Below are 23,810 nucleotides of genomic sequence, written 5' to 3'. Positions count from 1 at the left end.
TGAGCCCATAATTATGAGCTTCCCAGGAGGACTTGCATGCAGCATCGGCGAAGGGAGAGAGAGAATGGGATTGGGACTCAAACCAGGTTCCCAAAGAGCCAACAGCTCTTACATTACGTGTCCTGAGCTTGAGTTGTATTAAGCAAAACTGCAATTCTCAGGACAGTTCAGAGCGTGTTTTTGCCTTCATGACCCTTGGCTTGCTGCTTTTACCTCTCGCTCTCTCTTATGAGAAGGTGTTCTGCTCAATGAAGGAATCACCGTGGGTCTGGATCCATGTGTGAAACAGATGTTTAACTGGCTGGAAGAGGACAAGAGAGCGCATCCTAACTAGCACCTTGCCAAAGGTCTCTTGTTCAGTCAGCCATCCGCTGGTGCTCAGCACAACTTCCCATCTGCCAATACGTATTACAGAGGATTTAGTAATTAAGTGGTAAGTTGAGGACTAAATTGGGTGTTTGTGGGCCACAGATCTACCCCGAGGTCCCTGCAGTCATGCAGATAGGGGATTCTAATTGCTAGGGATATTGATCATTCCCGGCGAGGGTGTGCTGGGGGATTTCGCGAGCGATCGATTAGCTGTTACCGTGGTCGCTTCGCCAATAGCAGAGAAAAAGGTAAGAGAGACACGTGTGTCTTTGGCAGGATGTCCCCACGCTCTTCACCTCCTGAAAACATGACACATCACCTAGGCAGCCGCCCGCTTCGGTGCCCACACACCCTCTCTTGTCCTTGACTTGTTTTGGTTTCATCTGAAGGCCAAGAAGGTTTGGGTTGGTCAATAACTCTCACTTCTGCTGCGTTAAGCTTTTCTCTTGCCTTTCCAGTGTTTTTTTTTTTTTTTTCGAGACGCTGTGGTGGGTCTGATTTGTTGTGGTTGGGTGTGATTTGTTGATCCATGCTGAAACGGTTCATGAGCTCATCGCCGCCTTGCTCTCGTAATTACTTTCGGCCACACTCATTAAATATTCACGCTTGCCTTCTCTAATTAAATCGAACCTCTCTCTCATGCTTACCATTCCTCCATGTTATCATGCCTCAATTAAGATGTGTTCTGGTCTGTCTAACTGACTAGTTGAGTTGGAAAGAGATGTTCTCGAAGTGTCCCATTCTTTCATGCTCGATACACAATTTGCACTGTAAATAAAAATCAGAAACTCCATGCCACACACAAAAAAAAAAAGACCAGCTTAAACCAGATTTGGCCTCAGATGGTCCAGAGTCTGTTCACTGATCATCTAATGTGTATTGCACATAAGAATTGTTGGCATGCTTTAATTATTATGGAAATAATTTACTTTGAGTGCACCCAAAAAATACAATTAGCCAAAAAATCTACTCACCCTATGGTAGTTGAGTTTATTTTCTTATCAAAACAGATTTGGTGAAGGTCAGCATTGCATCACTTGCTCACCAATGGATCCTCTTCCATGAATGGGCACCGTCAGAATGAGAGCCAAACAGCTGATAAAAACATCTCAAATAATCCATGTGACTCCAGTCAATCTTTGAATGTCTTGTGAAGTGAGAAACTGTGTGTTTGTAACAAACAAATACATCAATAAAGCTTGGTACTGTCGCTTGTGAGAAAAATACAAATCCATAATCATTAATAATGCTTCCTCAATTTTAACAGCACCCATTCACTGCAGAGGATCCATTGTTGAGCAAGTGATGCAATGCAACATTTCTCCAACTCTGTTTTTGATGGACTGAGATGAGTACATTTTCAGCAGATTTTTATTTTTGGTTGAAATATTCCATTAAGTGCAAATTGAATGCAATATTTTCTGTCACTTAAAGGGGTCATATGATGTTGCTAAAAAGAACATTATTTTGTGTATTTGTGTTTATGCAGTTTAAGGTCAAAAAAACATTATTTTCCACACACTGTACATACTGTTTCTCATCTATGCCCTGCCTTTCGCAAACATGTTTAAAATTATTATTTTTAAAAGCTCATCATTCTCAAAAGCGAGGTGTCTTCTGATTGAGCAGCTATTCAGTGCATTATGATTGGCCGAATACCTCAAGCGTGTGACGGCAATTATTTCTAGTCGGGTCCTCTTTTGGAAGGCCAAACAAAGTAGTTTTGCTTTCACAATGAAACACAGCGTCACATACGGTGGGCTAGAGAACGGCTTGCCCGGTGGATTCGACTAAGGAGCATGCAGCAACCACATGTGACGACCCTGTGGACTCCGCCACAATGAAAGCCAATCTACAGCGTGAAGTTGATGTATTTCCTCAGCACCAGCACGGATCAGCTCTTGCCATGAAGAGGCAAATATTGTCCTCTTTTGGAAGGTCAAACAAAGCATCTCCACAACATGGCGGTGCGGCATCAACAATACAACAGCGAGGATAAAAGTTACGCCTTCTTTCTTTGAGAGAACATTTGAACATAAAATGTCAATTTAAAGTTAAAATGTATCATAGTTCACATTTATATTAAATGCAAGTAGACAAACTAGTCATGTAGTAAAGCAGTGAACTAGTGTTTACCTATTTAAGTAGAATTTAAGTGCACTTTCATGATTAGTTCTGTTTTCTTTGAAATATGTTTAAAGTGTAGTGCTGAATACTGGCTAACTGGCGGCAATTTCTATTGAAAATGTTGTATTTAAAAATATATATAATGATGAAGTTATTTTATTACATTTAAAATATATTAACCTTAAATGTAATAGTTAATACCATACTGCAATTAAAATAAGTGTAGTTCTTTAAAGCATGACAAAAGACAGAATCTTATGCTGAAAACTGGCTGTTCTTGGCCAGAATAAGAAGAAAAGTGTACCAGAATTTATACTGGCTACAAAGGGCTAAGCTCAATTGGATAGTTCACTAAAAAAAAAAAAAATTGTCATCATTTTCTCACCCTAATGTCATTCCAAACCCATAAGACTTTCATTCATCTTTAAAACAAAAATTTTATTTTTAATGACACCTCATATGTCCCTCCATTGAAAGTCCATTTCACCCACACTTCAAAAAGTCGAATCGAAGTCTTACTGAATGTGTTTGGGACAACTTAAAGCTGCAGTAGGTAACTTTTGTAAAAATATATTTTTTACATATTTGTTAAACCTGTCATTATGTCCTGACAGTAGAATGTGAGACAGGTAATCTGTGAAAAAATCAAGCTCCTCTGGCTCCTCCCAGTGGTCCTATTGCCATTTGCAGAAAGTCATCCGCTCCCGGTAAGAAACAACCAATCAGAGCTGCGGTCCGTAACTATGTTTGTGTTCAAAATGTAGAAAAATGTATATAATAACACCATGAATCCATTTTCCAAACCGTGTTTTTAGCTTGTCCTGAATCACTAGGGTGCTCCTATAATAAGTGTTTATATTCGGACTATTTTAGATTGCTTCAGGGGTACCGCGGCGGAGTAACCCAGTACCTTTGTGATTCTTCATAGACATAAACAGAGAGAAGTAGTTCCGGCTACGATGTTCTTCCGCAAGATGCAAGCAGATCTGTTTATTAACCGCTAGAGCGTCAAAATGTTAGTAAATGATGAATGATGACAGAACTACCCTTTTAAACTATTATGACTCCCAGTATGTTTTTTCGCTGATTAGAGCTGGTTTGGTCTGATTCGGTCTGATTCAGCTTCCTGTAGATCATCCCTGGTGGCCCTCATGAAAACAAAAACTAAAAAACCCAAAGCATTGACCAGCATATTTCCAGCAGGATGTGGTGACTTGATCATTTGAACTCATATTCATTGCCCGGACTGGTAGAGGATGGAGTTTGGTAAAATAAGGCTCATATTGTCCTCTTCAGGAGGCTGCTGGAGCGTGTGCAGACAGAGGCCAGCAGCAGCAGACAGGAGGTCCTGAGACTCCAGCAAGAGAAACAGCAGATCCAGAAAGAGCTGGATGTCAACAGAGAGACCGTTTCAGCCCTGCAGATTAAAGTGAGAGCCACTTCACACTCATCCTGAGCTTTAAATGGCAGCATTATTAAACAAAAGTGCTTAACAAAGCCCCCTGTAAGGTCATGATCCACTGTATTGATCTATATCGATTACTGTGTGCCTGAGGAACCACGCATGCTTACATGCATTCTCGTGTGTGTCTGTGGTTTTGTGGAAAGAGCATGAGCTCCACATGTTTGTGTAAACCTGAAGCTCATGAAATCCAGCACGATTCAAGAATAATCCGTCTAGTGGAGAAAAGAAAATTTGAAAGTGTACTTTCAGGACAATTTCATGCTTTTTTGCTAATTTGATTAGTGACCTAGAAATAGTACTGATTATTTAATATTTCTCATTAATTCTACATATTAAATTTGTTTGTTTTAACTTCCTTAAAATTCAAAAACTTTCTGTATATTTTCTGATTTAAATTAGAATTTGAATCCATTATGGCCTCAGACTTGTGCACACTTTTGTTTAATGCTATGAACTTGGTAAAAAATCTCAACTATGAATATCATTTAGCAACCTCCAAGTTATGATGTATTGTAAATGATGCAAAAGATGCACAAATCAGGTAGAACTATGATTTCATTGCTCTACTCTGCTCTGAAGAGATGTTAGTCTGAAGCAAAGCTGCTCACCTGGTTGTAAATTTACTCTTCTATCTTTAGAAACGTTTATAGATCTGATCCAAAAGTCAGTAACAATTTCAAATTAATCTCCCTAATCCCAGTTTAATATCTGTCGTGCAGGAGTATATCTCTAAATTAGCCAGCCATATGAGTGAATATGTCAGCTTCACATCTTTCCAGTTTATCTGAGAAGCTCTGCACTATTAGGAGGTCATATCATGGGGATTCAGATTTGCCTCAGTCTTTTGAAAATGAAAGAGTTTACGGTAATAAACGTACTGCAACTACTCCACATTTGTGTAGCAAAAATGACCATTTCAGAAATCCTTGGAAAAAATAATAAATGGCAAAAAAAAAACAAGAAAAAATTATAAATAGATTAATAATTGAATTGCCATATATGATATATAAAAGTATGTATATGTACTGTAGCCTATGTGATACAGTCAAAGAATGTGATTGTCAGATTGTCATCTGCGTGTGTGTGTGTGTGTGTGTGTACTGTAGATGTGTGAACAGGAGAAGCTTCTAAACACACATCAGGAGTGTGTTTCTGAGCTGCAGCTCACCATCCACAGACTGCAGGAAGAGGAAATGAACAGGCAGACTCAGCTGCAGCTGTGCAGGAGAGAACTGGACACCAAAGATGAACAAGTGCAGAAGCACTCCCAAGAGGTTATGGGAACACCACATATTAATAATAATCCATATAACCCATCCAAAGCTTGTCATTAGCCAGTACAAAAGAAGTTTTGAACTATGAGTTAGTAGGCCATATCTATTAACCTGGACAGAGCACTTTTTATCAGCTGTTTGAGTTAGTTAACTATATTGTAGTCAATAACTTAAAGGAAATGTTAAAAAATGATGTTTTAAAAATTATATTTTTAAAAGTCTCTTATTCTAACTACGGCTACATTTATTTAAACAAAAATACTGTTAATAAAGGTAAAGTAAATTAATGTTACAATTCAAAATAATCATTTTCTGTTGAAATACATTTTTAGTTTTACATTATTCCTGTGATGGCCATCCTAAATTTACCAGTTTTCTTCATTGTCACCTGATCCTTCAGAAACCCAGCTATTAAAATGTATTAAACATGAACAAAAACTAATATATAAATATAAACTGAAATAAAATCTATAATATTGAAAACTTTTTATTTTTATTTTATCCTTTAAGTTTATATTTCCGTAATTTATAAAACCTTAATTTTATTTCTGCTAGTTATCGAAGTAACATTTTTCATGGTTGTTTAAGTTTCTTTAAGTTTTTTTTTAACATTTAAAACGAAAAATAACTAACTAAATAAACTTATAAATGACATAGAAAAGTAATAAAAATGTCAAAAACATTATATAAAATTTTAAGGCTTTTGAAGATCTTTTATAACACAGTGAAGGTATTTTGAATGCATCCTTGCTAAATAAAAGTATTAATTTCTTTCCAAAAAAAAAAACATTAAAATCTTATTGACCCCAAACTTTGAACAGTAGTGTAAGATAAATGTTCCTCTTTTCTCAGATGAGCGCTCTGCAGGCTGCGGTGTCCAGGCTGAAGCTGGATCTGGAGCAGGAGCGGGACAAGGCCCATCAGAGAGGGAGAGAGCTGAGACTGGAGCTCAGCACAGCACAGGCCTCTCATAAAGAGTACATGGAGCTGGTACGCTCACTTCCACTAACACACAGACACGATGTGAACACACTGGAGACAGATATCACCGGTTAGCTGTGTGTTCTAGCTGGCTGAGTACAGTCGAGAGGTGACGGCCCAGAGGAGTGAGCAGGCCCGTCTGCAGCAGTGCCTGACCCAGCTGACAGAGGACAGGGAGACTCAGGAGGAGCGAGTCAGACAGATGAGTGCAGATCTACAGAGAGCGCTCAGAGAGAGCAGCTGCTCTCAGCAGGAGGTAGGACTGATGCATATGTATATTGAGATTCATTGTTCAGCCTATATGTGTCACCATTTACATTTTTAAATTGGCAAGACGATTTTATCCAAAGCGACTCACATATACATTTCATTCAATATATACTTTTTATTACTAGCTCCTGCATTCTCTGGGTAATCGAACCCTTGATCTTGGCATTGGTTGTCCTATTTAAGTATTCAGTAACATCAGCCAGAGGAACATCAGCCACTAGATTGATTGCAGTTTTGTGATGTATATGTATAGGTCGCCGTGATTTTGCCAAGTAAGACATGTTCCTGGATCAACATCTTTTGATGATCCTGGATCAACATTATTGTCCAAAAATAGACTTAACCCAATCCCTACCCCTGAACCTGACCCTACCCGTAATGTATTCCTAAAATCAGTGGGAAATGATAACTGATTAACAAGGGTGTAGAAGCACCTAACTCTGATTGTAAGCCTAAAACAGATATTTCCTGAAAAGTTACAGCTCAATTCTGATTGGTTGAATGGAATGTTGTTCCAGGAACCAGGAACATGTTGTACTTGTGAAATAACCCTCGCCTTTTTTGAATGGTCTTAATTCAATAAAAAATTTAATATGCAAAATTTACTCACAAATGTAATATGTAAAGTAGCAACAAACTTCTTTATTTCAGCTTACATATTCAATACCCATACGTGCATAATTTGGTGCGAAATGATTAAAATGAATGTAATTGGTAATTTAAATGCATTTAGACTCACAATTAGGTCATCTGAAATTATTTGTTTTTCATTATTGTCCAAAAATATAGACTTAACCCAATCCCTACCCCTGAACCTAACCCTACACGTAATGTATTCCTAAAATCAGTGGGAAATAATGGCTGATTAACAAGGGTGTCTAAGTCTGATTGTAAGCCTAAAACAGATATTTCCTGAAAAGTTACATCTCATTTCTGATTGGTTGATTGGAATGTTGTTCCAGGATCAACAAGGATGTTGAACCAGGAGCATGTTGTACTTGGTGAAATCACACTCGCATTTTTATGAATGGTCTTATTTCAATACAAAATTTAATATGCAAAATGTACTCACAAATGCAATATGTAAAGTAGCACCAAACTTCATTTCAGCTTACATTTTCATACCCATACGTGCAAAATTTGGTGCAGAAAATTAACATTATATTTTTCTTAAATGCATTTAGACTCACAATTAGGTCATCTGAAATTTTTGTTTTTCATTAGTTTTCTTTTTATTTCAGCAGAACCTTTTTCTGTTTTAATGCAAATAAATGCCTACATAAAATCTGTTCCTCCCATAAAGTGATTGTGTCGTAGATTAAACGGTTCAATTCATATGGATTACTTTTACAATCTCTTTATGAGCTTTAATGGTTACTTGGACTTTCAATGGAGGGACAGGAATCTCTCAAATTTTATTTAAAATGTATTAATCCGTGTGTAAGATATATTAAGATTAACCCAAATCTTATAGATTTGGAGTGACATGATGGCGAGTAAATGATGACAGAATTGGGAGTTTTGGATAAAGTACCTCCTAAAATCATACTGATAATACTGACTAATACTAATCCTATTGAAGCCACAAACCCAAACCTACACCTTAAATCTGATTGGTTGATAGGAATGTTCCAGAACCAACAGTGATGTCCATAAGGAAGGGAGTTCTCTGACTTTGGCAAACCCCTCAGTGACACTTTGTCCTGAAGTACCTAAAACATGTGCATAACTGCAGTGTAGGGCCAGTGTAGTTATTTAAACCTTTCACTCTCATTCATTCTTTAAGTGCTGTCAGGGTTGTAGGTTAACTCTAATTGGTTTTGGATAACCATCCTCATCATTTTATGGTCAGCAAACTCTACAGGATAACAATAAAACTGAAAAATAGAAAATAAAGTGTCTCCTCTGTCCAGGCCCTACTGTATACATACACACACTCACACATTCACACACAGTCAGACTGCAGAAATAATGATTATGCATGTGTGTTGTGCATCGGCTGTCTGTTTTCAGCTCTGGCTTTTAAAAATAATTGCTGTTGGTGCTGCAGCCGTATCAGAGGAAGGCCAGTAATGATTCTCGCCAGTCGTGTGGAACGTGGCATGCGAGGAAGCGGGCGGAGACAGACGCCTGAATAAAGGCAGTTAGGATGCCTGTGTGTGTGTTTGTCTGCCTGGCACATAATTATGGTTGCGTAAGGTTGTGTTTTCATATGGTGTGTGTGTGTGTGTGTGTGTGTGTGTGTACGAGGTGCTATGATTAAAGCAAGTGTGTGTGCAAATATACTCGGGCCCCCGTCTATAAATCAGGTGTGAATTGAAGAAACTGATGAGTCGAGAATCTCATTTGAGTGTGTGTGGGGGATCACAGAGGGATTAGAGTTGGATATAAAGCTGCACAGGTGTCTGAGACTACCTCATAACCCCCCCCCACACACACACACACACGCACGCAGCATTTTAATTGTCTTTCTCCTTTTCTTCACCGCTTTTATTGGCTCTCCTCTGCAGTGTGTGTGCTCTGGGTAAAGGTCACTCGCTCCGCCATCTTACTCACTGACAACGTTACTAGCCATGAAACTAGTCTGCCTTTTCATTTGAGCTGAATTATATGTGTGTGTGTGTGTATAGAGAGAGAGAGAATTTTATCTCAACTTTTAACATTTCTCATTTGCATTTCGTTTACTTCAAGATATAATTCAACTTAAAGGCATTGTTCACCCAAACATTTAAATTCTGTCATTAATTACTCACCCTCATGTCGTTCCAAACCTGTAAGACCTTTGCTCATCTTCAAACAGAAAATAAGATATTTTTGATGAAATCCGAGAGCTTTAACCCTTTGTGAATGTTCATTTTTGGGTGAACTATCCCAGAACTAAAGTAAATATACCAAAACTGTAATAGTATATCAATAATACTTAACACTGATACACACATACGTGATGAATAGAAAGTTATAAAGATTTTGTCTTTTTTTTAAGTACATACATTATAAATGCTTTTACTGTCACATTTGATCAATTGAATCTATCAATGCTTAATAGTTTCTTCAGACAAACCAGTCAATTCAAAGGTAAAAAGCTTAATACAGACAGTTTTCCTCAAAATCAGGTCAGTTAAGTAGGAAGTGAACATAATAAAAGCTATTGTGAAGTTATGGTCTGTGCACATTAGGCCTTTAATCAGGACAGATATCTGTGTCTTCAGGCCCGGGCTTGTGAGGGGCGACTGGCGGAGCTGCACACCCAGATGACACGCTCACAGCAGTGTGCACAGCAGCAGATGACGGCCCTGCAGGCCAGAGACCAGGAAGTGCTCACGCTAAAGATGGAGATGGCCTCTCTCAGAGACAGCTACGCTGCTAAAGTAGCTCAGGTCAGCCACAGTGTCTAACCTCATTTCTATTAATCTGCTGTGTTTCTATGTTCATTGTCTCTTCCTGTGCAGGTTGAAGCTTTGCTCTCACAGATGGACGCTGTCAGTCAGAAGTACAGCACAGCTGTGTGTGAGGCCGATGTTCTGCGGCGGTGTTTAGGAGACGCACGGAGTGACAGCTCTCGACTTCACAGGGAAAGCGAGCTCGTGGTGACCAATGTGAACCAGTGGGTGAAGGAGCAAAAGTAAGAGTCTTGTCTTCTGTATTCAACACAAATTATCTTTTTGGGAAGTAATCAGTCGGTAGCATGAAGTTGCATTACCACAGTACTTTTTTGTAAGTGTAAAAAGCTAAAAACACAGCTGTTGGAATACTTGAATCTGATTCGGACAAATGTTTTTGTATAATGACAACTACATTGTATAATTGATCATGACAGGCATTGCCATTATTCTTAAAACTATTACAAATATTTTTTGGTCTACAGAAAATAAAATGTTATATTGGTTAAATATGAATACATATGCATAATTGTTAAATATTCAATATGTGTAATATGTTAAATAGTAGATGAAAAATATAAAAAAAAAAAATAGTAATGTTGCCTTGCCAACAGAAATAAATGTTTATGTTGAAGTACTAAAATTACTAAAACGGAAAATAAAAAGAATGTTTGATAGAAATATTCACAAAATCGCATAAAATGATGAAAATGTCACTATAATTAAAATAAACATATAACATAATAAATAATACTAAAATAACACTAAATTGCTAGTAAATTTCCCAAAAAAATTACAGAGAAATGGCAAGTAACACAATGAAATATATTGAAAGTAGAAAGAATTTCGTTTTTTGTTTGTTTGTTTGTTTGTTTTGTTAAACATACTCCAAAAAAAAAAGTTCCAAAAATATTTTTTTGCTAGTTTTGCATCACTCCCATCTTTTCTATCATTAACAAAATAATAATTTCAACTCAAATAAGTACTTCATGACTATTTGTGTTTTCATATTTTGTATATATTTTGTATTTTATAAGTAGCTAATTAACAGTCGGTTATCACTGCCAAATAAACACCTTTATACTCTTTATTTAGAAATATTGAATACATTTGAATAAATGAAATATTATAGGAGTAGCTTTTTAAAGTGTTTAACAATTGTTTTTTGTAATTTGTTATGAGATTTACAAGCAATTCATGAGTGAAAACTTTTATTGTTTTGCTTTATGTTTTGCTGTACCTTCTTTTATCACACTTTTAGTGTTTATATTGCAATAATGACTGTCTGGCTGAGTAGTGTTTTCCCTTACGTAACATAAAATGTGAGATTTTACTGCATTACATGTCACAGATCATATCCCATGTTGCACTGCATAGTTGCTGTTGAAACCAGTATATAGATTTACAAAGTCTAGAAAGTGTCTGTGGTGCATCAGAACTTTTGCATCTAGAGAGAGGCAGTGTTATAATGGCTGTATCATTATCATTCAGCATCATGGTTCATTGTGACAGCAGCTCACAGCTTCCTCACTGCAGCCCATTATCTCTGCCCCTGCTCCACTCCAGGCACACTAATGAGAAACTGGCACTCAAGATCAAGGACCAGAGCAGGAAGATCATCCACCTGACAGCTGAGAGAGAGTAAGCGCCGCTCACCCTGTCCACAGCTGTTTCCGCTCTTCTCAGATGGAGTGTGTACAAACATGCATTTTAGGTCCAAGTAGCAGGGAATGTGCATGCAAAGATACAGAGAGAAATGGGATAAGGTTGTAATGTTTGTCCTGTCTTCATGCAGTCACCTTCAGGAGAATGTGAAGGGTTTGCAGGGGGAAATCCGGAGGCTGAAAGCAGAGCTGGATAAGCAGAGCGACTGAAGGTAACACACACTCCAGCGCAAAGCCTCTAGTTCAAAATTCAAAGTTGAAGACAACATGAAGCTGAAGTTTTTAACTGACTTTACTACCGTATTTCAGAGTGAAACAGTTATTGAGTAAGGAAAACAAATGTTGAGCAGTTTCTGATTGGACTGTGAGAGCTGGTCATCGCTTACAGAAATGGAGGCAGATCTGAACGCAGTTGGCTTAGACACTGAGTTAGTCGTATCACAGGAAGAGCATGCCACAACACTATGGTTAAAAAAAAATTAATCAATCAATTATACACTACCATTCAAAAGTTGGAGCAGTACAATTTATTTATTTTTATTTCTATTCAATTATTATTATTTGTATTTATTTTTTTAATTAGAGGCACATTACATTTATCAAAAGTGAAAATTGTTAATGTTACAAAAGGTTTGTATTTCAAATAAATGCTGTTCTTTTAAATATTAAAGAATCCTGAAAAATACGTATCATGTCTTCCACAGAAATATTTAGCAGCACTGTTTTCAACATTGATAATAATCAGAAATGTTTATTGAGCAGCAAGTTATGTTATATTACTATATTAGAATGATTTCTGCAGGACAATTATGTGAGTGGACTAATGAGGCTGAAAATTCAGCTTTGAAATAAATTACATTTTAAAATGTATTAAAAAGAAAATTGTAATAATTTTTCACAATATAACTATTTCAGTTTTTGATCAAATAAATGCAGCCTTGATGAGCATAAGACTTTAAAAGCATTCAAAAATATGACCCCAAATATATATACAATTAATTCACAGCTCAATTGCTCACAATAAGTCCAGTAACTTAAGATTGTTAAGAAAATCCTTTTTGGTTTCATGTTTTATTTATTTATATATATATATATATATGTGTGTGTGTGTGTGTGTGTGTGTACAGTATGTATGTGTATATATATATATATATATATATATATATATATATATATATATATATATATATATATATATATCGATTAGATTATAGATTGTCTTTGATCCTGTAATTGGTCACTATCTTAGTCACTGGCTTGCATTATAATTTTACATGGTCCTGCTGTGTGTTTTATCTGACAAATATGAAAGTACAAATAATCCATGTAGCCCTCCAGTGATCTACATGCATAATTATTATACCTACAACAAGATATTGTTCCAAATCCTTGCCGATGGAGAGAATAGCATGCCACACTGCAGAAAATATCAGCTTTGCAAATATATTTTATGTATGCTACCCTGTAGAGTGTGTACTTCTCTTAATTTGTGTATTCTCAGGAATATATTTTGATAAGATTGCGGGATAAACAGGTCTTATATGCAGGTTTCGTCTCAAATCACCTGTCCAGTTTGATCTTTCTTCTTCTCCTCTTATAATTCCTGGATGATCCAGTGCTGGCCATTTCCTATTACACCTCCCCCTGTCTTATTATTTTTTTCTCTCTTCCTCTATTCTCTGTGATCCTGTACTCATGCATAACATCAGCAAGGCCATCTTTGTTGTGATTAAGTTGGTATTTCTATTAGATGCAGAGAAAAGGTGTCCTATACCCACAGTTGAAGGTGCGTGTCACCATTAGCCACCTCATTCTGGAGCGCCTGTCCTCTCACCACGCAATGATCCCACTCTGTAGGTACAGGCTTATCCTCTGTAATGGGGTCTGGTCTGATTCACACTTGTGAAATTGGAAAGGAGGAGTCTAGAGAGGATTGGAGAACTTTTGGCGTAGTAGCAGCCGAGGGCTGGCGCCCAATCATTGGGGCGATGTTGACCGTTGATCCATTCTCCTTCCTGTTTGTTCTGAAGGTCCAGGACCTGCTCCACATGCCACCTTATTGATGAAGGAGAAGGAGCAGGAGAGTCAGAGACCTGCTCAGGCCTGACTTTACAGAGTTACAGTATTAACCCCAAAATGAAAATTTTGTCATGAATCACTTTTTGTTGGTAGATGTAAAACCAGTAGAAAGGACAAACAACATCCACACTGCCCAACCAAACCAAAGTAAAGCTCAGCTAATATTCTTCTAGGACACCCCAAGTCCCTTCAGGAGAGATTAAATACAAATAAATAGATAGGAGAGGAAATGGCTTGTAGGCTTGTGGTTTATTTATGGCAGGCAGGGCTTCTTCTGCATGCATGGATTCCCAGCTTTCATTAAGTGTCATTACTAGAGCTCTTAGGGCAGGTGTGGCCTAACAAATCTACTGAGACCTGACATACAGCCCGAGTCGAGGCAGCATGTATATAGATGGACTCTTCCCAGAAGAAGGGGCTTGATCCTTTGGATGAGTAGATTCAGCTGTTAGTAAATACAGAACAGTATGACCGCTTGATTTGTTGTGATAAATAACTTATAATAGCCTCAGTCATTCCATCAGAAAGCGATGGTCGTGTTTATACCACTGCGGAGGAGGGCATATATGGTCACATTTAATGGTCGCGCTCTTAAGCTTTTTTTTAAAAATGAGAAATAAAAAAGAGATGCTTTTACAAGACATGCTTTCCCCCCAAAGCTCGCTATTCATTAGCAATTTCCACTTTCCAGTTGACTTCTTGCAGCGTCTCCCTGATTGATGGAAAGCCTGCCATGTTTATTTGGATATCAGGGAATGAAATATTCATATTGTACGCTCTTCCAAGCAAAAGTTATCTGGGTGCAGCGTAAATGGTACTTGGGATTAGATTTTCACAGCAGATTGCAGTTATTAAAGAGAAAAAAAGGAGGGGGTTACAGGGAAGCTGCCATCTTCTGGGGAGGCAATCTATTTCTTTTCACGCAGACTTGGAGCGGCTGCATAGCCTCTTAATGCACTGGAGCAAAAGTGCTTTGGTCCGCAACCTTTCACGCCTTCCTCTCCCTTTTATATGATTGAATACTTAATAACTTTGACTTTGCTTTGAAAGCCCGCGCCATGGGGCCTGTTCGGTTGGCTCGTGGTGAGGCTGGCGTACCTGAGTGTTTGTCTGCTGCTAAGTGCCCTTATTACCAGCTGTCTGTCAGCCTCTTTTGGACATCATTTCGCAATCTTTATCTTAATATGAGTCTGACTTTTAGGCTGCTTTCACACCTATGATGTGTTTTTTGTCTCTTATGATTGTTGCTTGTCACATTGTACAATGTGACCCGGGTAGGATCTTGGTTAAAAGCCTGTGCAGACTGTGCAACATTATTTATTTTTTATGTCAGGCTGTGTAATAGTTTGGACATAACTGACAGCGTTTACTGGGGATCAATCGCGTCATATGCTCATTGACTTGCAAAAATAAAAATGGTACTTTGCATGCTAGAAATGAGTGAAATTTGACGGTTTCTTTACATGACAACAATTGTACTAAAAACTAAGTTTTTCCTTTGCTTTTTTGAAAAGTTTCAAAGATGATAGCATTGTCTAAAATGATCCCTGTTCACACAGATCCACAAACTGAACTACTGGATACACAACAATACCAGTCCTACATTGACAAGTGTTTGTGTCAAGGAGTTTAGAGGTACTTGCAACTCTGGTTTAAAAGAGTAAAAGGCATTTTTGTAACTCATAACTTCTGGAGAGAAGTAGTGCAGACACTGGACAAACATTTCAGTTTCCATGTGTTGTCCAATGGTCTTCGCAAATGCTATCAAATGGAGTGTACTTTGAAAGGCTGTGTGTTCAGCTGTGTTTGTATATGCTAAGTGGTCAAAAGTTGGTCAGTAATGAAATAAATCTTTTACAGTTCTTTTCCCAGTTTGTCAAGTGCAACAAATGTGGCCACTTTACACAAAGCTTTTGTTCAATATCTTTGTCCAAACCTGACACCACCTCTAGTCACTTTTCACATTGTACCTTTGATTCCAAACTCCAGTGTGTTATTTAGGTATGCACTCTATTATTTAGTTTTGTAATACATTTCCCAAATGCATGTCCATCTTTTATATTTACTTATATATACTTTACTTATAATATCAACATGTATTGATGGGTTTTAGGATGGATATTCATGTACATATAATACATATGACCAAAAAATGTATAACACGTACATAAATACACATACAGTAGATATATTTGTTTATATATAATATTGTTACAATTCTTATATGTGGTGAAAGCTGTGGTGTGAATTTGTACTTAATGAAGCCCTTTCTATTCCACCATAAGTGCTGTGGTTGTAGGCTTTTTATTCACGTCGCCTGACTCTTTGCACATGCTGAAAGGTCAGCTGTCAAATCTGAAACATGTTTTAGGCATACAGTAAGTGGGAAAAGACTACCTTACGATGAAACAAATCTTACAATTCACTAAGTTTGTCTCAAATGCAAATAATCATATACTTTACAAGCCAACAAACCTGATTTTACCTCTGTCCCCAGTAGAGTCACTTTTCACATTTACCTTTGAATCCAAACCCTAATATGCTGCCGTCATCAACTATAATTTTTCTTGCGTTTTTATTTTTATGTTTTTGTCACTTTGAATTCAGCACCAAATCTTTAAACACATGACACAGCACTTGCATTAGTAGCTCACTTCCGTTACTTGCAAACAGATAATTTTCCTATTAAGTGCTGTCAAACGATTAATCGCGATTAATCGCATGCGAAATAAAAGTTTTCATTTACATAATATATGTGTGTATACTCTGTAAATGTATTATGTATATACAGTATAAATACACACACATGCATGTATCATATCAGAAAATTTTATATCAATTATATATATATGTGTGTATGTGTTCATATGTATTCATATATATTCATATATATTATATATATTTAGATGTAATATAAATTATTAAATAAAATAAAAAAATTAATCAAATTTAATATAAATTATATGAATATGTAAATACATATATACAAATATATACTCTATGTTTGTGTATTTATAAACAAACACATAAATACTAATAGATAATAAATAAGTTATCAAACATATATTATGCAAACAAAAACCTTTATTTTGGATGCAATTAATCGCGATTAATCGTATGATAAAGGTTTGGTCCAAATGTTCAAATAAATTGCACCCCAGACCATCTTTTGAAGAGAACTCAGTTGCTGTTTATAAGAAAATGAACCAAACTCTGACGTCAAATGGCACCAAAAGCTGTAGTGTGAAAGTGTCCTTAATGAAGCGCTATCTATTCCTCCGTAAGTGCTGTGGTTGTAGGCTTTTTATTCAGGTGGCAACTGTCTCTCTCTCTCTCTCTCTCTCTCTCTCCCTCCATCCCCCTTTCCCTGACACGCACAGAGCTCATTAGCACATGGCGTGCTCGCAGCCCTCGCCGAATGTGACCCTGCCTAATTGTGCAGCAGGTTCATTTGCTCGCCCTGCATGATGTAGTGATTGCTTATTTGTTCTCCTCAGGGCTTCTCTCGCACATTAAAATGATTGACTCATTTCATTCAGGGTACATTTACCGAGCTTTACTTGATAAGCTCATGCCCAAGCTACCCACGTCCATCTTATTCTCATGCTCAAAAGTTCTAATGTCTACCACTGCGGATTATTATTCATACAGCTGATTGTTTCCCCGGTTAATTATCTGGGTTTGAATAATTTTGCATGCGCGAGCCTGTTTATCCTTCCAGAATTAAGCAGCGCAAAAGGTCTCGCATTAGCCATGCCGCTGAAGTCGCCGATGAGCCCATTGTGTATGCTAAGCTGTCTGAAGCAGACAGTGAATTTCTCCTTAAATAAAGGGTGAAATTTGCATGCAGCAACAGAGACATGGTGCGAAAAAAAGGAGATACATATTTAGCTAATAAGCTGGATTTGTTTTCCACAGAGACCATAAGGCTCGACTAAAAACCTTGATGAACTGTTCAAAAATGAGAGTCCTCATTATATTATATGTATTTTCGTCTTTAGCCTTTGACCTTTCATCTTCCACACAACAGTGGTCAGACCTGCTCTCAGAAATCAAAAGCAGAGGTAGAAAGAGAGAAAGAGAGAGATGCAGCTAGAGTAGAATATTTATCTGCCAGTAGTATCATGAGTGAGAGTGTAATCATGATGAACTTGTCTGGAAATAATGGTTGTTTAGTTAATTGGAGGAGCCCATTGAAGCAGTAATGGTCTTGTTTATGAGGTGGCTGTAAATAAAATTGCATGTTTTTTTGTTCTTTCAGTGAAGAATGAGGCAGAGGAAGAAGAAAGCACTTCCTGACCACCAGCAGCACGAGTCTGTGCCAGTCAGTGTCTGATCGACGTGGATGGCTATAGAACTGCAAACAAACTCTTGGATCCTTTCTTCATCACTGACTCGATGAGTTCAAGAATAATTTGATTATCCGATGATGACCTTTTGACATATAATTGTCCAAAATAGCCAATCAAATCAATTTGCCAAATTCTGTACATCAAACTTACTGAATTGTCCATCATACAATTTACTTTCTGTCTCCTATTTAGCAAATTACCAGAATTATGGTAAAAAGTATGGTCTTGTCATGGTGCATGTACTTCAGATACCAGGTATGCTGAGAGGCAAGTGAATGCAGTTTTGTTTGTTCCATTCCTGAAAGCTCATTAGTCTTGAAAAAATACTAAACGTCTGAATGATCATCCAAAAGCAAAACATCTCTATGCTTGCACAAAGGAAAGGAGTAGTAGAATACAGTGTGATCAATGTAAAAAAAAAAAATGAGACTCATTATGTTCCTGGTTGTAAAAAATACTGGTTGTAAAAATGTGTGAATACTGTAGAATGTGCATGCAAAATGTATATAACGATTCAGATTTTTGACCTATAAATTTCATGGTTTAAAGCAGGTGCACAGACCCAAAATCAGCAAATGATCAGTTCATGCAAATTATTTTTTGATCTTTTTGTTGTTAATGCCATGGCCTACTGTTTGAGCTTCAGAAAAGCACACACACACAAAATTAAACTTAAAAATTTAGGGGAAAAAATAAAAATACTGTTTATAATGTTATTGTAACTGATGTTTTAAAAAAATAGTTGTTAAAGATCGTTTTAAAAATCGTTTACGTTTTTGTATTGTGTAAAAAAAAATATTTTTTTAGTTTTTTTTTTATTAACAAATTTTATTAATATTTTTTTTAGTTTAATAGTTTTTACCGTATTTTTATTTTGTGTGTGTGTGTGTTTGTGTAAAAACAATTACATCCAGAATATTAGCACAAAACGAGGGATAAATAGCACTCTGCTTTTTTAAGACATTGACATTCATTAATTTTTCATTAAATACAAAGACCGCATAAATGCAGCCAAACTTTAATTTAAGAAAAACACACACAAAAAATGCACTTGTCCTGTTTGCATCTGCAGAAAGTGTCCATTACATTACATTACATTACATTTATTCATTTAGCAGATGCTTTTATCCGAAGCGACTTACAGATGAAGACAGTGGAAGCAATCAAAAACAACAAAAAGAGCAATGATATATAAGTGCTATAACAAGTTTCAGTTAGGTTAACACAGTACACGTAGCATGGGATTTTAAATAATATAATAAATAAAAAGAAACAGATAGAATAGAAAAAGAATAGAGCAAGCTATGTTAGAGGTCATATATATATATATATATATATATATATATATATATATATATATATATATATATATATATATATATATATATATATATACACACACACACACACACACACACACACACATACACATAATTGCATAATAAATGAAAAGAAAACCGAATACCAAAAAATATTAAAAAGGTAGTTAGATTTTTTTAAGAATAGAATTAGAATAGTGAGTGTTAAAGTTAGAGGGTCAAATAAAGATGGAAGAGATGGGTTTGAAGCCGATTCTTGAAGATGGCTAAGGACTCAGCTGCTCGGATTGAGTTACATTACATAATTATCTTGTTTATTAATGTCAATATTTGTCAACTTTCTAGTTTCTTCACACTTATCTAGAGTTTCCTTTGTAATTTCACTATGTTCTCATCTTCTACATTTAGCGTTTCAGATGAATAACCTGATACAAAAGCCTGTGCTTTCTGTTTTTCTTCACAGTGATTTTAAGTAATTTATTCCAAAATCATCAGGTACATAATTCGCATATACATCACTGACTCGCATTGTCAAGTCATAAGTAACTAAGTATCTGATGCCCCTCGTGTTCATTTATATACAGACATCAGCTGCTGATTTATTTTTGTCTTTCAAATCAAATTTGTTGAAGTGCAATACTTCATTTTAATTAACATTCTACTGTGAAGTGCCTGGTTACATTTCTAGTTTACAGAGATGAATGAGAGTGTGAATTCTACTGGCAAGTAAAGTTTCAATGCTGCTTCTGTCATAGTTTGTGTTATTTAAAAAAGTTGAAGGTAATGCTTGCATTATTTGTAGAATAATCAATCATGTAATAATGCCTCATATGACTGATACCTAACATTTTAATGGATTATACGTTAAAGGAAAAGATTTCAGTGATGTTGTATCATTAATACGCATTACAACATAAATAGCACTTTTAAATGATTAAATAATGTCATGCCTTATTCACATCATCATGTGAAACACAAATCAGTCAATAAATCTGATGCATGTTTGTATTTGGCAGCTTTCTTAACTAGTCAGGATTGAATGAAACCATTTCAGTGGATGACTCCTTACATGTCAAGTGCATGCTTTTAATTTTTCTATTTTAAATAACGATGCTATTTATAATAAAATCCTCTGCTGCTGCTCTGATGTGCATGTGGAGAGCGTGTCGGTGATTGAGGGCTTGTTTGAAGTGTTCTGAGTCAATGAGAGTTGAACCCCAAGTGACAAACTGTGAAATCAATAGACAACAGTCGATATCCAACACTTAAGGTGCCTGTTGAAAAAAAAAAAAAGGATGCCAATAATTGTTATTAATACTCCCAGAGATTTTCCCAGAGCACTGTTTAAGGCCAATCCAAGTGAAACCGACTTCTCAAACTCAATGGTGCCCTGAAGCTACGCAACCATAATCACATGCAAAACAAGGTTGTGATTATGTTAAATAATGAGGAAGGGCTGTGAACAATAGTGTAAATAATAAGTGAGTCATATGCATTTGTGTAGTGCTGTTGATCTTGGCACATCTCATTTTCAAGCTCATCTATGAGTGGGTTGTGTTCCAAGAAAGGCAATAAAGCAACTTTATGCATGTGATAATAGACAAATTATTTGTGATTGTAAAAATTGAGTAACAAGCAACATCTAAAAAAAAGATGGATGAAGGTGCTTTATTAATAATATCCTGATTTAAACACTATTTTATGCAATGTATGATTTGTCAACAGTAATAATTGTTTATTTTATTTATTTATTTTATCGTTCCACTCATAGGGAAATTATGGAAGCCCTTTCATCCACGGAATGCAAAAGAACTGTGAGATATAAACTCGCAATTACAAATTATAAACAGAATCGCAAGATATAAAGTCAAAATTGTGAGATATAAACTTTTTTTCTCACTATTGCGATTCTCACAGTTCAGATTTTTATTTTCTTAGTATCATTTGTGTCATGTAATTATGAGGGAAAAAACATCAGAATTGTGTGATTTTTTTTTTTTTTTTTTTTTTTTTTATTCAGTAGTGGAAATGGGCTTCCAAAAAACTGTATATATATATATATATATATATATATATATATATATATATATATATATAAAAATATTTTTTCAAATAAAAAAAAGACTACTGGAGTACATTTAACAAGAAAATATTATTTCAGTCTTTCTACTTTAACTTTAATTTAGCGTGTTACCATTTCTTTGTAATATTTGTGAACTTTACTAGCAAATTGTCTATTGGAGTTAAAATTGTATCAAGGTAAATCCTACACCATTTTTTTTCCCACTGTGATTGTTCAGACAGATTGTGGATGCATCCAAATTTGTATATTTCCCTGTTTTGTAGTGAATGAAAACAGTATCCTAAATAAAAGTAGTAGTATCTCCAAATTCACAGTATTTGTAAAACACTAAATGTTGGTGAAAACTACCTGCATGACTTCTTTCCACTGAGATTCTTCAGTTCACGTCAACGGACAAATTACCAAGTAAAACTAAATCATATAGCATACATTTTAACGATCATAAGGTAAGTAATTCTCCTAAATATGTACCTACTTATGTCTTTTTGGACAGCATGTCAGTAGTGAGGAATTTACATACAGTAGCTACAACAAGTGAACTCTGAGTGAGTCATTGAATCATTCAAGAACAAAACACCAATACAGAGTAGACAAAATAGACAAAGTGGCCTAAAACAAAGACACATTCACATTTATTGTATAAAACATGACACTGGCAGAGCTGTGATATCAGAAATGATTTATTTTAAATGGGACGGTTTATTGAACGTAGACAAAATATATTTTAAAATACTACATATCCATATGGTGTACAATATTGAGCTCATACTCAGAGGAAAATAAAAAATATGTTTTATTCAGAGTCAATATATATATATATATATATATATATATATATATATATATATATATATATATATATATATATATATACACACAACTATTGTAACCAATCTTCCACTTGCCTTTTTTCATTCATAAAAAAGCAAAAGACCTTTTAGTATCATCCCAAAAACATTCACACTTCAAGTCGTGGCTCATGCATTAAAATGTAGAAAAGGTTATATTGACAGTAGTGCAGTCTGTTACCATTGAAATCTGAATGGAGACTCACTCTTTATTGCTTTTCTCTTTGTTGTCAATGACAAATACATGACATGATCCCTCCCTCTTTAGTCACCCTAAATCTGAGAGCGGAGCGGGAGGGATAAAATGAACACGCTTCACTACCCAAAGCATCTTGGGATCCCCGAGCTCATCTGTGAGGTGAGGTTTTACTCTTAAGCCACCGGCTCCTATTCACACGGACATCAAGGCCATTATAACTCCCTCCATCATCACCAAGACCTTCAGCTGAAATCTCTTGGAAAGATGACTGCAGGCACTGCCATTCAGGAAGAGGATCTTCAAATGTCAGCCAATATCAGAGATGTGCCTCATTAAAGAGGGCTGAGGGGGGGCTTCTCCCCAAGACCATTATTAGAGGGAAGAGTTCAGGGGATATATCGTCTATAGTGGTCTGTCTATTACTTCATATTGCTAAAAACACTAAAAACTCTTCAGGGGAATAAGGGTAAAACATTTAACTAACAGATCCAGACCATCATTTCCTGTTTTGTTTTAAAGGTTTTCTGAAATATTTTTTTAATATGCAAATGGAGCTTTATTTAATTATATATGGACACATCTGCATACATTCTGAGGACAGACATGTGAACAGTGTATAAAGCCAGGTTCAAAATTCTTGATTCATATTAATACCTCTTTTTATCGCTCCATAAATCAGAAATAGATGTGAACTCAGAGATATGAGAAATAAACCTCAGAATCCAGGACTAATTTTCTCGCATTTCCAAATGTACTTCTCGCAATTCTGACTTTTTCCTCAAGTAAGTTGTGAAACAAATAAAAATAAATAAGATAAAAATGTGTGGCTTTTTATCTGACAACTGACTTTTTCTTGTAATTGCAAATGCATATCTCACAATTTAGTTTAGATTTTGCGGTTCTGACTGTTTTTGTTTTTCATAATTCTTGCAGTTCTGAGTTTATATCTCATAATTAAATCAGAATTGTGAGAAATAAAGTAAAACTGTGAGATATAATATCGGTTATGAGAAAATAAAATGTTCAAACTGCAATATATAAACTTTCTCTCCAGAGCTTACGTGACACAATTCTGAGGATTTTTTGTTTCTGCAAAAAAGTTTTTTTTTTTTTTTTTTACTTTTTTCTTGAAACTGCAAAGAAAATCGTCCATCGATTTAAAGCACAGTGCAGGAGAAAAAGACTAGTCTTGAGAAAACAGCCTGCATCGATATGCATTGTAATTAAAATGTATAGATGCAAATATATAAAGTGTACTAAACTCTTAAATGTGTATTTGTGGAGGTTTTTTTTTTTTTTTTTTTTTTTGACACTAGTCTGAAAGAAGTCCAGTTATGTTAGCCAAATAGCTCAAAACCTCAGAACTGACCAGGGTCTGAAAATGGTTTTGCCATCTTGTC

General features: G+C 35.8%; 1 protein-coding gene across 2 annotated transcripts in view; it reads left to right on the top strand.

Annotated features, from left to right (window-relative positions):
* Nucleotides 1-19,197, top strand: part of LOC127962673 (trichohyalin) — a 191,668-nt gene extending 172,471 nt beyond the window's left edge. For both annotated transcript variants that reach the window (XM_052562317.1, XM_052562318.1), the window contains 9 exons: nucleotides 3,793-3,925; nucleotides 5,068-5,235; nucleotides 6,088-6,225; nucleotides 6,305-6,472; nucleotides 9,696-9,863; nucleotides 9,936-10,108; nucleotides 11,433-11,507; nucleotides 11,662-11,742; nucleotides 17,871-19,197. In XM_052562317.1, coding sequence (XP_052418277.1) covers nucleotides 3,793-3,925; nucleotides 5,068-5,235; nucleotides 6,088-6,225; nucleotides 6,305-6,472; nucleotides 9,696-9,863; nucleotides 9,936-10,108; nucleotides 11,433-11,507; nucleotides 11,662-11,740 — 1,102 coding nt within the window. In that variant the 3' untranslated portion in view covers nucleotides 11,741-11,742; nucleotides 17,871-19,197. The remainder of the gene's footprint in view (nucleotides 1-3,792; nucleotides 3,926-5,067; nucleotides 5,236-6,087; nucleotides 6,226-6,304; nucleotides 6,473-9,695; nucleotides 9,864-9,935; nucleotides 10,109-11,432; nucleotides 11,508-11,661; nucleotides 11,743-17,870) is intronic.
* The last annotated feature ends 4,613 nt before the right edge of the window (nucleotides 19,198-23,810 follow it).

The sequence above is a fragment of the Carassius gibelio genome, chromosome B7 (assembly GCF_023724105.1).
Source record: "Carassius gibelio isolate Cgi1373 ecotype wild population from Czech Republic chromosome B7, carGib1.2-hapl.c, whole genome shotgun sequence".
NCBI classification, from domain to species: domain Eukaryota; kingdom Metazoa; phylum Chordata; class Actinopteri; order Cypriniformes; family Cyprinidae; genus Carassius; species Carassius gibelio.
This window is presented reverse-complemented; position numbering and strand designations above follow the sequence as displayed.